Source organism: Taudactylus pleione, unplaced genomic scaffold, assembly GCF_031769625.1.
Source record: "Taudactylus pleione unplaced genomic scaffold, aTauple2 ptg000451l, whole genome shotgun sequence".
NCBI classification, from domain to species: Eukaryota; Metazoa; Chordata; class Amphibia; order Anura; family Myobatrachidae; genus Taudactylus; species Taudactylus pleione.
The window spans coordinates 6,760,357-6,775,751 of NW_028284853.1; the positions used below are offsets into that span (position 1 = coordinate 6,760,357).

The following is a 15,395-nucleotide window of genomic DNA, read 5'->3' on the forward strand; positions in this document are numbered from 1 at the left end:
GTCTACCAACTTTATAAAAGGATACTGGTATTGGTCTCTCCAACGGGATGCAGTTTATAGACCAGTGGACTAAATGCCGCCGGTCTATATCCTGACAGGAGAAGCCCGACGGGAGACTTCAGATAGGTATCAAAATACCGACGCCTATCTGAATCCCAACGCCGAAAAGCCGAAGGACGACAGCCCGAATGAGGTAAGTCTGGGGCGTCCTTAGTGTTAGCTGCGGGGAAGGAAGGTAGCGGTGTTAGGGTTAGGTTTGGGGGGGGAAGGTAAGGGTCAGGGTTAGGAACCCCAGGGGGTAGGTTATGGCTAGGCACCCCCCGGGAGGGTTAGATTTAGGGTGCAGGAAGGGGTGGTTAGGGTTAGGCACCACCCCAGGAGTTTTAAGGTAATGAACCCCCCCCCCAGGAGGGTTAGGTTTAAGGTGCGGGAAGGAAGGGGGACTTAGGGTTAGGCACCACCCCGGGAGTTTTAGGGTTAGGCACCCCTAAGGGAGGGTTAGAGTTAGGAGGGGGAGAGGGGAGGGTTAGGGTACTTACCAGCCGGCGTCGGGATCTCCTGCTGTCAGGCTTCTCGTGTTGGGATTTCAACAGTCGCCGGTATTACATACTGATTCCTCTCCAACAGTCAAGTAATTGTGATGTAATTCTCCCCTTTATTTAAATATTGTGGACATAATACAGTGCAGCATACAATTAAAGGAGGTAGATTTAGTTTATGGTGACAAAACAGGATACATACTGTACTGTTAGAATGTAAGAGGGACCTCATAGAATTTACACTCTAAAAGAAAATCACAGTGCTGTTACGTGATGCGCCATTGGGTAACCCAGTTGTTAAATAAAAAGTAAAACTATTCATAGCGCAGTTATGGGTACCTAGAACTAATAAGATTAGTTAGTTATATTGCTGTGTGATCTGGAGCAAGCCGGACAGAGAGCATAGCACATAAACAGCCCTCGAGTAACAGCTTTATCCCAGGCTGAAGCTACAATATCTGGATTTTTTGGCTAGCTTAAATTTTATTGTTAAAAAAACAAAACAATTATTTTGTAATGGTCAATTTATAAATATATGTTTTAGGCAGAATGTGTACATTTCTGTTTAGTAATGAAAATATAAGCCTGAAAAATACAGAGCATCAGCTTTATCAGTAAATTTATGTTTAAAATGACTAAGGGCCTGACTCAGACCCGGTCGCTAGATGCGTTCACTCGCTCCCAGCGTATGCAAATCCGGCTAAGTGACGGCATGGAAGGCGATCGCACGGCAAGGCATAAGCACGCCCACTATGTCTTGGCGTGCAATCACTTTGTGTATGTAGACGCCCATCAGCGCGTCTTAAGACGCCCACTAGTGCATGTCATCTCCAGGAAGTGTCTGCACCCATCGGTACATCGATGACCATCGGAAGCGAACGCAGTGCTTGTGGTTGCCTCTACCCTACCGCAAGCACTGCGAGCACTTCAGTGTAAAATACAACCAAGTGACGTGTACAATGACGCATATATGCTAATTATGCACACCCATAAAACTCCGTCTTTACAGCCAAACACGCCTGCGTTCGCACCACTCCTTCATTCACAAGCACCTTCCCCTGTTACCACCCACAAACGGCTCATTCTGTCACTCAAAGTGGGGGCCAGTCTGTGTACAACAAGTGCACGATTCCCGATCGCAGTGACTGGCTTGCGCACATGCATTGCGACTTATACGCATGCACAGATGGGCGACTATCGGCCACAGCGAGCGTCTGCAGCTTAGCGCCAGGGTCTGAATCAGGCCCTAAGCTTCTAAGCTATCTGTAAGACATTGTCCTGTGCAAACTAGCCCTTAGATCAGTAGTTCCCAAACAGGGTGCTACGGAACGCTTGCAGGGGTGCCACCAGGTTGGAGATCCAGGTCGAAATAAATGATTTATGGTCCATGAGATTGGCAGCAACTATCGCTGGTTTTGCCTATCATAAAATATGTGGACAAGCAGAAGCACAACCCTGTCCACCACCACATAACTGAATGATAAATACAATTTACTTAAATACTTTCTGCTGATTTTCTCAATAAGAAACTTTTGGCCTCAGGGTGCTGTGAAAAATATGCCGATACTCTAGGATGCTGTGATTCAAGAAAGCTTGGGAACCACTGCCTTAGATAACAGATCACTTACATTTTTAATTTAGAGACCAGAAATATCGCATACAGACATTTATTATGAACTCTTTTCACATACTTCGCTCCAATTCAAAGACTTCTCCTCCTCGCACCCTACCTTACACACAGAGCCCCCCTACTCTCGCACTCCACCTTAAACAAGGGCTTCCCTCCTGTCGCATAACACCTTACACAGAGGGTTCCCCCCTCTCGAATGCTACCTTACGCACAGGGTTCCCCATCTCCCGCTCTACCTTACGCACAGGGTTCCCCATCTCCCGCTCTACCTTACACACAGGGTACCCCCATCTCACGCACAGGGTTCCACCTCTCCCGTACAGGGATCCCCATATCATACACAGGGCACCGCCTCTACTGTCTTACCTCACACACAGGATTCCCCCCTCACTTTACAAACAGAGATGCCCCCTCTCTCACCTTACCTTATGCACAAGGTCCCCCCCCCGTTTCCCACCCTACCTTATGCACAGGGTTCCCCCCTCTCCCCCTAACGTACACACAGGGTACCTCCCTCTCTCACTCTACTGTACACGCAGGGTTCCCCTCTCTCCCACCCTACCGTACATGCAGGGTTCTCCCCTCGCCCACCCTACCGTACACGCAGGGTACCCCCCTCTCCCACCCTCCTTATACACAGGGTTCCCCCTCTCCCACCCTCGTTGTATACAGAGTTCCCCCTCTCCCACCCTCCTTGTACACAGGGTTACCCCTCTCCCACCCTCCTTATACACAGGGTTACCCCTCTCCCACCCTCCTTGTACACAGGGTTACCCCTCTCCCACCCTCCTTGTACACAGGGTTACCCCTCTCCCACACTCCTTGTACACAGGGTTACCCCTCTCCCACACTCCTTATTCACAGAGTTCCCCCTCTCCTACACCCAGGGGTCCCCCATTTCCCTCCCTCTTTAAACACAGCATAGTAATACAGAGGCTCAGGACACAGACCTCTCATCACCTAGAAATGAAACAAGTATAGAGAGCAGAAGGTAAATACCTTTCCTCCTCCTCCACCACCTCCTACTAGTACAGAGACTTTCACTACAGACTTTAGCCTCCCTGCAGCAATCTCCCCCCCTCTATCGCAGGACTCTGGAATTTGTAGTTCTATGTAGCCAGCAGCCTCTCAGCTGAGATTCTCGCCCAACTACATCTCCCAAAGTGCTTTGCAACACGCCCCGCCTCTCCGATGATTGACAGTCATGTTAAATAATGAAATCGTCCAGTCACTGGAAAATCAACCAATAGAAACGAAGGAATGAATGTCCTTCCTGCTGAGTAGTTGGTGACATTTTAAACAGGAAGGTAATATATACATATATCATTCTGTGACAGGAAATTATATGACAGTGCTTTTTTTTAATACTAGATTTCAATTCAGTCTTAGCTCTCAATGAATGGGATGGTGAAATATATAAATGTAGTAATCTTCATAGTCACTCTATCTGTCAGGACCTGTGGAAGCAGCCAGCATGTGTGTTGCCTGGGAGACCAAGAGCTTGAGAGACGCGAAAGAACGCTTAAGGGCTGTGGCTAGGATATGGGCGTGGCGTTCTAACCTGTTACTCCGCCCCAATAGGATAGGTTCAATTCCAAGTGAGCGTGGCATCGTATTCAGCTGTGATCAACTGGAGCTAGCGAGCACGTTGGGCGTGGCTGTGGCGGCATGTGGGCGTGGCAAAGGATTGCACCTGTGTACAGTGGACGGTAACCACAGAGCAGTTGGGCGTGGCTGTGCGGCGTGTGGGCGGGGCAGGCACCGGGTGGCAGCAGCACCGCACTAGGTGACAGCCGGTTGGTCTCGGTGTCCCGGGATCCCAGGTACATGCTTTTTGGGTAGACATAATTTCCATGGAAACAGGTACGCGGACAGATACCAGTACTATACTCTACAGCCCCTGTCACACAGCAACTGCATTTATATGTACACAGCACTATTATAGACCTGGTTCTGCTGGGACTTGTAGTTCCACAACATCTGGAGAACCCCAGTCTCTTTCATAGTGCATCGATAACGGGGGCAGAGTGTGTGGAGCACACGGGCCCCTAGGCTCAGAGGGGGGCTCACACTGCACCCATAGACTATACTGGGCTTCAGGCCAGATTTAGGGGTCAGGTCGCCCATAGGCACAACAGTAATGGCCGCCCCCCTTTGCCCAATTTTATTATTTTTATTGTTTGGTTATAAAACCTCATTTAATGATAGGCAATTTAATATAATAGTAAAAAAGACTTGAACTGTGATATTTTGTTTTATTTTTTAATTATGTATCCATATTTAATAAGTAGGACGGCTTACAGGGACAGTCTGCGCATTAAGGTACAATGGAAATATTTCAAAGTTACTGGTAAATTTCAGACTGATAGTATTAAAACAAGAATTCACTTGCCGTCCCCCAACAAGAGGCGCCTCACGTGCCTAATGAGAAATTTACCGCTGCTTTCCTGACACAGAAAAGTCCTGCAGATATTCATATGCGCACTAGAGAAATAACCAGGAAAATGGCGCCACTGTTATTTTGACGGAGATATGTGCATACCCAGCGTACCCTGGCACAGAAGCCCAACAAGGACTACTGTATTTTTAAGCTAAAAAGACGCATTTTAAAAAAATGTTTGACACAAGATATGGTGGGATCTTAAGCCCTATCTGTGGAACGGAATGTAGTCAGGAAGCCGGTTTTCGAAATGCCTACCGCCGGCTTCCCGACAGTGAAATCCCGGCATGGGACTAATGATAGGTGTCTAAATACCGACGCCTATCATTAGCCCCACGCCGAAATCCGATCGTGGATAAGCCGGGCGTCGGGAGCAGATAGCCGCGGGGGGTGGGGTAAGGTTTAGGATCTCCAGGAGAGACTTAGGGTTAGGCATCCCCCCAGGAGGGTTAGGGTTAGACTAGGGGAAGGGGGGTTTAGGGTCAGACACCCCTGGGGGGAGTTTAGGGTTATGCACCCCCTGGGAGATTTAGGGTGTGGGGAGGGGGGTTAGGTTTAGGCATCCCTGGGAGGAGGTTAGGGTTAGGCACCCCTAAGGGAGGGTTAGGGATAGCCTACTTACCTCCCCTGTCGGGATCTTCATCTGCCGGCCTTCCGGTGTCGGTATTTCATCCGCCGGGCTGACGTCCGGCGGTAATACATACCGATTCCCGGTGGAAAATTATATTTATTTTTGTATATTGTTTCAGTCATTGTCTGGTGAGACAAACACTACTAAGGGCCCCCCCAAGTGTTTGCCGGCTAGTATGCCTTCCCCAAGCAATGGAAAACATAATTTTTTCATAGTGCAGGTTGATATAGCGCCTGATTCAGCAAGGATCGCTATTGCAATCGCAATAGCGATTACACATGCAGTCTCACTGCGAAGATAGGCTAATGATTGCAATCTCAATGCCATACGTAGTCTCTCATATAAAGGACGCCCCCCTTACCTTACACACATCCGTAATACTTAGCAAGACTGCATAACTATCGGTAACATTGAGTACAATCAGAGCCTCACGCACACTTGCACAAGGTCAGACCTTTCTCAGAAATTGCTAACCTCATCGCACACAGTGAAAGCCCAAGCTGTGTATGGCATTGCAGTGGCTAAATTATGCACGCCCCTGCAACACCGACCACCCTCCTGTCACCACCCCCAAACGGTACTTCCTGTCAATCACTCTGCGATAGGTCTGCGTAGTGACTGCAATCGCAGTCCAATCGCAATGCGAGGAATGCGCATAGAACGCAACAATTGGCCGATTGCATGCGTGATCACAATAGCGATCCTTGCTGAATCAGACACATTTTCTGGTGATCACAAGTGGTGCTGCTATGCAGCTACATCCTTTGAAAGAAGGGAAACACCTAATTTCAATTGTAAGTGCTCCTAAACATGGACATGGCTAGAACATGTCAGAGTTCAGAGCTTATTTTATCCTGAATTTGCCCTGCAATTAATAAAATAATAAAGTACAGTAATTAGGACCAATTATGTGTATGGTTGTCCTTTCCTCCAGGCATATAACCTACTCCTGCATGTTCACAAAATGGATTCCAAGCAAATCACACAAGAGGCTTCTACTTCCCAGCCTAAGTGGCGTGGAGCCTATAACTGGGAATCCGTCCTCTCCACAGTGTCAGCGCCATGTCTGGACTCCGATGAAGGATCCCTGGTAAGTATATAGAACTCAACCTCTTAGTTTCCTTTTGGGGTCTTTATATGACACTATTTCAGTAGCACAAGTGCCACCCTAATATGCCCCCGTTATCCAGTGTTAGATTAACAACAGGACGAGCGCCCAGGAAGCCCATGCTCAAGTAGGGGCCCCTGCAAGTTATACCCCTTTTATGCCACAGCTGAATCCCACGTTATTGCAGTATAACCCGGGTTGCTGCTAGGTGTAAAAGGGGACAGGGTTGGATTCCTGAGTCAAGTGACCCAGCAATCCAACCCAGGTAGCTTGCAGGGTTTAACACGGGAACGAGCTGTGCAACCCTGCAGTGTAAACGGTAACCTGGGTCGTCCGTTCCGTGTCCCATTTACAGCATGGGAACTTCCTGGTTTCTCGCAACTTTGAGATGTCTCCAAGCGCTGGGAGAAGTCTTGCAGTGTGAACGGTGCTGATCCGGGAATAACCCAGATCAGTGCCGCAATGTTAAAGGGATCTGTCCTGGGTATGACCCGTTTTGGAACTGTTGTGGAGCTCATTCAGACCCGCTCGCTAGATGCGTACGCTCGCTCCCAGTGTATGCAAATTTGGCTAAGTGACGTCATGGCAGGTGATCGCATGGCAAGGCATAAGCACGCCCACTATGTCTTGGCGTGCGATCGCTTTGTGTATGTAGACGCCCACCTGCCTGTCTTAAGACGCCCACTAGCGTCTCCAGGAAGTGTATGCAAGTGTATGCAAGCATCGGTACATCGGGTGCCATCGGCAGGGAACGCAGCGCTTAAGGTTGCCTATACCCTGCCGCAAGCACTGCGATCACTTCAGAATGAAATCCCAACAAGTGACGTGTACTATGACACTGCCTTTAATTATGCACGCCTCTGGAACGGCACGCCTGCGTTCGCACCTCCACTCCCCCATTTCCAGTGGTCAGCCCCTATCACCACCCACAAACGGCCTCTCCTGTCACTCACTCTACTGGGCAGTCTATGCGCAGCAAGCGAACACATCCTTATCTCTCGCATTGGTTCGCGCTCGCGCATTACGATGCATGCGCAGATAGCGACTATCGGCCAGCTACGAGCGTTCGCATCATAGCGAACAGGTCTGAATTAGCCCCTGTGCCCACAAACCTTATTCTGGCCCTGCCGTTATCTGTACAATCACATTTCTGTTTGAAAGAAACCTGAACACCTCAGCACTGGAATGGGTATTCAGTATATCTGCAGCTGTGGTGGAACTACATTTCCCAGCAAAGATGACAGGGAATATTAGACATTCAATTCACAACAGACGTGACAGGTTTCCTATCTCTAGCTTAATGTCATATTAAGTTTCACATCTTTTGCCTGGCTACCTACTAAAGAGTCCAGGAAACAATCTGTAAGTACTATTTTCTTCAGTTATGTGCCAGCCAGGCTGGCAGAACATGCTGGGACATGTAGTCCAGCAGCATTTGCAGAGCTGCAGGGTATCTACGTCTGATTAATGTAATTTTTTAATCATATGATCCCTTTCACACCAAAATCCCGGGACCGACCCGGGTTATTAAACACAGTTTCAACCCGTGTCACAGTTGCTCAGGCCCCTTTTTACACTGCACCTTGGACCTGGGTGATTCCCGGGTCGTCCCCGTTCACACTGCACCCGTGTTTGCCCTGGTCGTTTTTTTAGGCTCACAGAGATGAGGTCATAAAAAGTTGGTGGTGCCTGCTCACTGCATTGCATTAATTGTGGCCTGATCCTCCAAGGCTCCTTTTTGCCTGACTCGGGTTGGATTACCCAGGTTGCACCTTACATATCGCATTGTACCCGGGCCAGTCCCAGGTTTGACCCTGGTTGTGACCATGGTCGAAGTCCCAGGAGGACATACAACCTGGGTTGACCCTTTTAAACCAAGCAAGGACCTGGGTTGCGCCAGGAATATCCCGGGTCAGAAGTTTGGTGTGAAATGGGTATAAGGAAAAAACAATGTGTAGGCACAATTAATTTAATGGTGTAAGGTCTGATTTTGCAGCTGTATAAATGTACATGTTATATAGTTTACACACCTTTACTGGAATTGCAGTTTTTTTTTGATGTAACACCCAAAATCGGATAAAAAATTCAAGTAGATAAACAAATACAAAAGTTTTAGGAAAAAGAAGTCAAATACAAAACCTACTATACGCTGGTTGCATAAGTGTGCACACTCTGGGTCTCATTCAGACCCGGTCGCAAGCGCCGATGCGCTCGCAACCGGGTCGATGGTCCCCACAGAGTATGCGCACGACGGAGCCGGCTCCGTTGTGCACAAGCGCGAGACCCGGCTAGCGACGGGCGCTCCGTCGCTAGGGGTCTCGTAGCAGACGGGGCGAGCTGTCGATGTTGAGTGACAGCTCGCCCCGTTTGCTGGGCGGACCGGGGGCGTGCCCAGCCAAACGGAGGCGTTCCAGTCGGAACGCTTGCCATTTGGGGGCGGCCCCACATGACATCATTGATGATGTCAGTGGGGAACTTCTTGCTCAAACAGAGCAGGAAGTTCCCTGGGGCTTACGAGAGCCCAGACCCAACCTTAGGGTCTGCTCATAAGCCCCGATGGTCACGATGGTGATGACCATCGCGACCATCACCCTGATCGCGAAAAGTAAGTGGCCACCCTCATTCAGAGCGATCGCTTGCAGCAAGCGATCGACTCTGAATGAGGTCCTCTTTCCTAATGACGATGCCAGTTAACTAATCACATTCAAAATCCTGTTCAAAGCAATTAGCATACACCAGCCAGCAGTGACAGCGATTGTGAGTAACCCCAAATAAAGATCAGCTGTTCCTGTAGGGTTCTTAAACTTTGTTAATTGCATCCTATTGGGGAATCCATGGACCGCAATTTGCTTTCCCAACATCTACGGGATCTCATCGTTGAAAGGTACCAATCAGGAAAGAGGGGTTAAATAGCTTCAAAGGCATTAAGGTCACCATGGAACACTGAGGACTGTCATCAATATGTGGAGAAGATGTAACACAACAGAGACATTGCCAAGATCACGAGGCCGCTACATTTAATCACCCAAACCATGTGGGAAAATTTCTTATTGTCTCATTAGATCAAGATTGAACATTTCAGACTTTATTCCGAGAGATATGTTTGGAGTGAAGACAACGGAGCTCGTTTCCCTAGAAATACCATGCCTTCTGTGACGCCTTGGTGCTACTTCTCCTTAGCTGGGACAGGGGCTCTATCAAGGAAAGAGGGAATAATGGATAGGTCAGAAAGCTGAGGAGGAATTTCGCCATCAGACATGACAACGATCCAGAGCGCACATCCAAGTCACCCAAGGAATGGGTTCAGGAAAGGAAGATCTTAATCTTGGATTGGCCTAGTCCGAGCCCAGACTTCAATCACATGAAAACCTGTGGAATGACCTAAGGAGCACTCTGCACAGGAGATCCCACAATCTGATGGACCCTGAGCTTTTTGGCGGGGAAGAGTGGGATAGAGTTGCAGAGTACATGTGTGCGATGTTCATAGAGACTAATTAAATAAAACTCACCGTTATATTAAAAGCAAAAGGTGCTTCCGCAAAGTAGTTTAGGGTTGTGCATCCACGGGATTTTATGTAGTTTTACTTTTACTTACATTTCCTAAAAACTGACTCATAGTTTGTTGATGTCAAGGTCACATTAAATGTGGGTAAAGGTGTGACATTATTTTTCTTGATTTAATAGGCTGCATCACAAAAACCTGCAATTTCAATAAAGGTGTGTGCTTATTTCGAGATGGGTACGGTATACCGGCGTTCAGGATCCCGGCATCCAGAATCCAGAGGCCGGCATCCCGACAGGGTTAGGATACCGACACCTGACGGTAGGTATCCTAACCCTTCTTCCTCTCCCTACCTAATCTCACTCCCTGGTGCCTGAACCTAACCTCCCCCCTAGTGCCTAAACATAACCTTTCCCTCCCCGCACCCTAAACCTAACCTTCCCCCCTCAGTGCCTAACCCTCCCCCTAGTGCCTAAGCCCCATCACTAACCCTCCCTCTAACCCCGCTACTTACCTTCAGGATTCCGGTGGTCGGGATTCTGACAGGTGTCGAGACACCGGTGCCGGCATTCTCACCGTTGAATCCCCGTGGTTGTGATATTGACCGCATCCCCTTTATATCCACTGTTTCCCCCCTACAGTGGCACAAAATACATATATTCTTACCTCAGTGACACAGAATAGATGTGTTCTAGATATATCCTTGTTCAGTGACACAGATTAGATGTGTTCTAGATATATCCCCACCTAAGTGACACAGAATAGATGTGTTCTTGAGAATAGCTGTGTTCTAGATATATCCTTGCCTCAGCGACACAGATTAGATGTGTTCTAGATATATCCTTGCCTTAGTAACACAGAATATATGTGTTCACTTACAAGGATTAGTTGTGTTCTAGATATAGCTTTGCTTCAGTGACACAGACTAGATGTGTTCTAGATATAACCTTGCCTCAGTGACACAGAATAGATGTGTTTTAAATATATAGCCTTTCCTCAGTGACACAAAATAGATATGTTCTAGATATATCCTTGCCTCAGTGACACAGAATATATGTGTTATAGCTATCGCTCCTCAGTGACACAGATTAGATGTGTTCTAGATATATCCCCTCCTATTTGACACAGAATAGATGTGTTCTAGATATATCCCCTCCTAAGTGACACAGAATAGATGTGTTCTTGAGAATAGCTGTGTTCTAGATATATCCTTGCTTCAGCGACACAGAATATATGTAACAACTGTGCACTTAACCACAGATATGTGGACAAGCGGTAGTGGGCAAACTAAAGATTACATGACTGTGACAGCCCACTGGGTGGGTGAATCGCAGCAGAAGCAGTATCTAACAAACAACACCAGCTCATTCAGAGGCAGGCTACTCTATGTATCACCTGATTCAATAAGAGGCATACCGCTGACAACCTCTAATGTCATAGAAACATGGCTTACCACACTTGGACTCTCATAAGGATTTGTGATTTCTGATAACGCCACAAATATTGTAAAAGCATTACAGCTGGGTGAATTTCAACACAACCCCTGTTTTGCTCACACGATCAACTTAGTGGTGCAGGGTTTTTTAAAAAATAACAGGGATTTGTAGGAGATGCTGTTAGTGGGCTGACATTTTCTACATTCAGCAACAGCACCTGCTAGAGCAGTTTAATTTGCCCTGCCTTCAACTGAAGCAAGAGGTGGTAACAAGGTGGAACTCCACCCTTTATATGCTTCAGATGATAGAGGAACAGCAAAAAGCCCATAGCTATACAATAAGCCATTACATTGGGAGAGGAGGGGGACTGTACCTTTGCCCAACACAGTGAAGAGTACTTTCTGTCTTGTGCAAAGTGCTGAAACCATTTGAAGTAGCCACATGTGAAGTGAGTGCTGACACTGCTAGCTTGAGTAAGGTGATTTCCCTAATTAGGCTTTTGGAAAATCCGCTGGAGAAACTGAAGAAGGAGATTAACCAAAGCAAATCCACAAAGTATGCCGGTCTTGTAGATCAAGTCCTTTATTCGCTTCACCAGGATCCACTGGTGGCCATGATCTTGAAATCTGATCACTACAGCTTAGCACCATGCTTGATCCCAGGTTTAAGTCATATGCTGTGTCTTTCTTTCCAACTGACCCAGATCTTAAAAGATGCAAACAGCTACTGGTGAGCAAGTTGGCAAGCATCACAAGCACTACGACGTCTCCTTCAATTTCTTCAGCAGCAGCCAGAAAAAAAAATCAGCTTTCCCAAAAGACCCAGTGGGTCTAAAATAATTGCCCAACATTAGTGACACCTCTACCATAACTCCATCTGATACGATCACCATCCAAAGAATGGTGGAGGATTATTTTCATGATACCATACAAATAGTCATGTCACAGAGTCCCTTCGAGTACTGGAAGGAAAAAAAGGCAATTTGGAGGCATTTGTATGAACTGGCTTTGCAATACTTAAGCTGCCCACACTCCAGTGTGTTCTCGGAGAGAGTTTTCAGCACGAACGGCATAGGAGGCTACTTCCTCAAAATGTGGAAAAGATTATGTTCATAAAAATGAACTGGAAATTCCATGAGGACGACCTTTCCCGGCAACTACGTCACAGTACAGAGTCTTCTGTAATGGTGGATTCCAGAGTGGATGAATTAATATTGTGTGAGGATGATGTACAAACTGATGAGGGTGAGGATGGCAATGACGGTGACATCTTGCCAATGTAGAGCTGTTGCCTTAAGCCAATGTGTAGCTTGTTTTTTGGGGGCTCAAACAAACCAAGCACTTCAGCCCCAAAAGTGGCAGCCCCTGTCGCTGAAATGCTTGGTTTGTTAAAGTGTGCATGTCCTTTTTAATATCCAACATAAAGGTGGGTGGGAGGGCCCAAGGACAATTCCATCTTGCACTACCTTTCATTTCTGCCACTGCTGTGTGGCAATGCGTCACAAATGTGCTTTATGGTGCATACACACGGTCAGATAAAAAGGATGAGTTAAACGATAACTATATTGTTTGATCATTTATATCGTCCTTTTTTTTTATAGCCCCCTCCAACGACCAAACGACCATCGATGCGCGGGCACAGGTGGCCGATATCAACCATCGCCCGTACATGCAGGCCAACCTGGTCGATATCGACCAGGTTAGCCTGTTTACTATAGGGACCCGCGATCGTTGATCGCGGGTCGTTCAGTCATTTGGGGTTTGGTGCATTTTGCTGTATGTTTGATATCGAACATCCAGCACATGCAGGACAATCAGACAACGATATCTGATCATCCCGTATGTACGGACCATTAAACTGTGGTGTGTGTCCCCTTACCAACCAGCCAGCTCACTGCAGTCTTTGGCCAATAATGGTGAAAATAATATTGTAAGGTGGTCTAGATTGACTGTAAAGTACTTCAAATTAATGTTATTGAGGTTAATAATACTCTAGGAACAATAAAAAGCCCAATTTATGTGATTTTAGCTTTTTTTTTTGTCAATTTTAGTAAAAAATCAAATCCAAAACCAGTCACGGCAGGTTTGCAAATACAAAGCCGGATGACGAATAAGAGCCAAATCCATATCCCAGCAAAAGATGGTCTGGTTCATATCCCTATTGTAGATATATCCTTGCCTCTTTGGAATCCCGCGGTTGTGATATTGACAGCATCCCATTATCCACTGTTTCCCCTCTACAGTGGCACAAAATACATATACAGTCAGGTCCATAAATATTGGGACATTGACAGAATTTTCAGATTTTGGCCTCTATTCACCACCACAATGGTTTTGAAATGAAACAAACAAGATGTGCTTTAACTGCAGACTTTCAGATTTAATTTGAGGGTAATTACATCCAAATCGGGTGAACGGTGTAGGAATTACAACAGTTTCAATATGTGCCTCCCACTTTTTAAGGGGCCAAAAGTAATGGGACTATCAACTCAAAAGCTATTTCATGGATAGGTGTGGCCTATTCCCTCGTTATTTCATTATCAATTAAGCAGGTAAAAGGTCTGGAGTTAATTCTAGGTGTGACATTTGCATTTGGAATCAGTTGCTGTCAACTCTCAATATGAGATCCAAAGAGCTATCATTATCAGTGAAGCAAGCCATCATTAGGCTGAAAAATCAAAACAAACCCATCAGAGAGATAGCAAAAACATTAGGTGTGGCCGAATCAACTGTTTGGAACATTCTTAAAAAGAAAGAACGCACCGGAGAGCTCAGCAACACCAAAAGACCCGGAAGACCATGGAAAACAACTGTGGTGGATGACAAAAGAATTATTTCCCTGGTGAAGAAAAACCCCTTCACAACAGTTGGCCAAATCAAGAACACTCTCCAGGAGGTAGATGTATATGTGTCAAAGTCAACAATCAAGAGAAGACTTCACAAGAGTGAATATAGAGGGTTCACCACAAGATGCAAACCATTGGTGAGCCACAAAAACAGGAAGACCAGATTAGAGATTGCCAAACAACATCTAAAAAAGCCATTACAGTTCTGGAACAACATCCTATTGACAGATGAGACAAAGATCAACTTGTACCAGAGTGATGGGAAGAGAAGAGAAGGAAAGGAACTGCTCATGATCCAAAACATACCAACTCATCAGTGAAGCATGGTGGTGGTAGTTTCATGGTGTGGGCATGTATGGCTGCCAATGGAACGGGTTCCCTTGTATTTATTGATGATGTGACTGCTGACAAAAGCAGCAGAATGAATTCTGAAGTGTTTTGGGCAATATTATATGCTCATATTCAGTCAAATGCTTCAGAACTCATTGGACGGCGCTTCACAGTGCAGATGGACAATGACCCGAAGCATACAACCAAAGAGTTTTTTAAGGCTAAAAAGTGGAATGTTATGCAATGGCCAAGTCAATCCCCTGACCTGAATCCGATTGAGCATGCATTTCACTTGATGAAGACAAAACTGAAGGGAAAATGCCCCAAGAACAAGCAGGAACTGAAGACATTTGCAGTAGAGGCCTGGCAGAGCATCACCAGGGATGAAACCCAGCGTCTGGTGATGTCTATGCGTTCCAGACTTCAGGCTGTAATTGCCTGCAAAGGATTTGCAACAAAGTATTAAAAAGTGAAAGTTAGGGGGCGTGGCCTAACTGGCAGAGTGGACAGACGTGGCTTTATACAGCTCCTGCCTTACCTGTCCTTTATAGAGAAGAGCCTGCGTCTTACCCACTTGACACATCGCTGCTCAGACACCTGTGGGAGCCCACACCACCCTGGCTCCATAGCCCGGACTATTGGAGCGATTTGAGCCCCCTGCTCGATTGAGGCCTACTTCTCCCCCTGAAGCCGCGGCCTCGAGTTTGGAGCCTCCGTGGTCCGCGGGTTGTGCCTCCGCTAACGTTGCCGCTCCTGACCCCAGCTATCTTCCGGGGTGTGCCGCTACCTTCCTCCGTGGGGATCCTCCGGTGAGTGCCTCTCCCACTCCGTCTTATAAGCCCCCTGGACACCGCTTTAAGGAGCGCTGTTTTAATCGCGGCTGCCGCCGCCGCTGGCTCCTGCTGGGCCCCGTGAAGTGACACATCAGCCCACA

The 15,395-nt window shown here is 47.0% G+C and overlaps 2 protein-coding genes across 7 annotated transcripts in view; one reads left to right on the top strand and one right to left on the bottom strand.

Moving 5' to 3' along the window:
* ANKS3 (ankyrin repeat and sterile alpha motif domain containing 3) overlaps positions 1 to 3,265 on the bottom strand; it is a 35,686-nt gene extending 32,421 nt beyond the window's left edge. Inside the window, exons 1-2 of one of the 2 annotated variants that reach the window (XM_088448184.1) lie at positions 3,169 to 3,257; positions 540 to 653 (exon numbers count right to left, since the gene is read on the bottom strand). The gene's annotated coding sequence lies outside the window, so the exon portion shown is untranslated. Of the gene's footprint in view, positions 1 to 539; positions 654 to 3,168 lie in introns of both variants that reach the window. The other variant, XM_088448185.1, reaches the window with a different exon arrangement.
* Positions 3,266 to 3,916: 651 nt separating this feature from the next.
* The window catches only part of LOC148505546 (dynein axonemal assembly factor 8-like), a 145,884-nt gene continuing 134,405 nt past the window's right edge, over positions 3,917 to 15,395 (top strand). For 2 of the 5 annotated variants that reach the window (XM_088448187.1, XM_088448190.1), the window contains exons 1-2: positions 3,917 to 3,992; positions 6,175 to 6,330. In XM_088448187.1, coding sequence (XP_088304313.1) covers positions 6,205 to 6,330 — 126 coding nt within the window. In that variant the 5' untranslated portion in view covers positions 3,917 to 3,992; positions 6,175 to 6,204. Of the gene's footprint in view, positions 4,033 to 6,174; positions 6,331 to 10,116; positions 10,172 to 15,395 lie in introns of those variants that run through there. The other 3 variants (XM_088448189.1, XM_088448192.1, XM_088448191.1) reach the window with 3 other exon arrangements.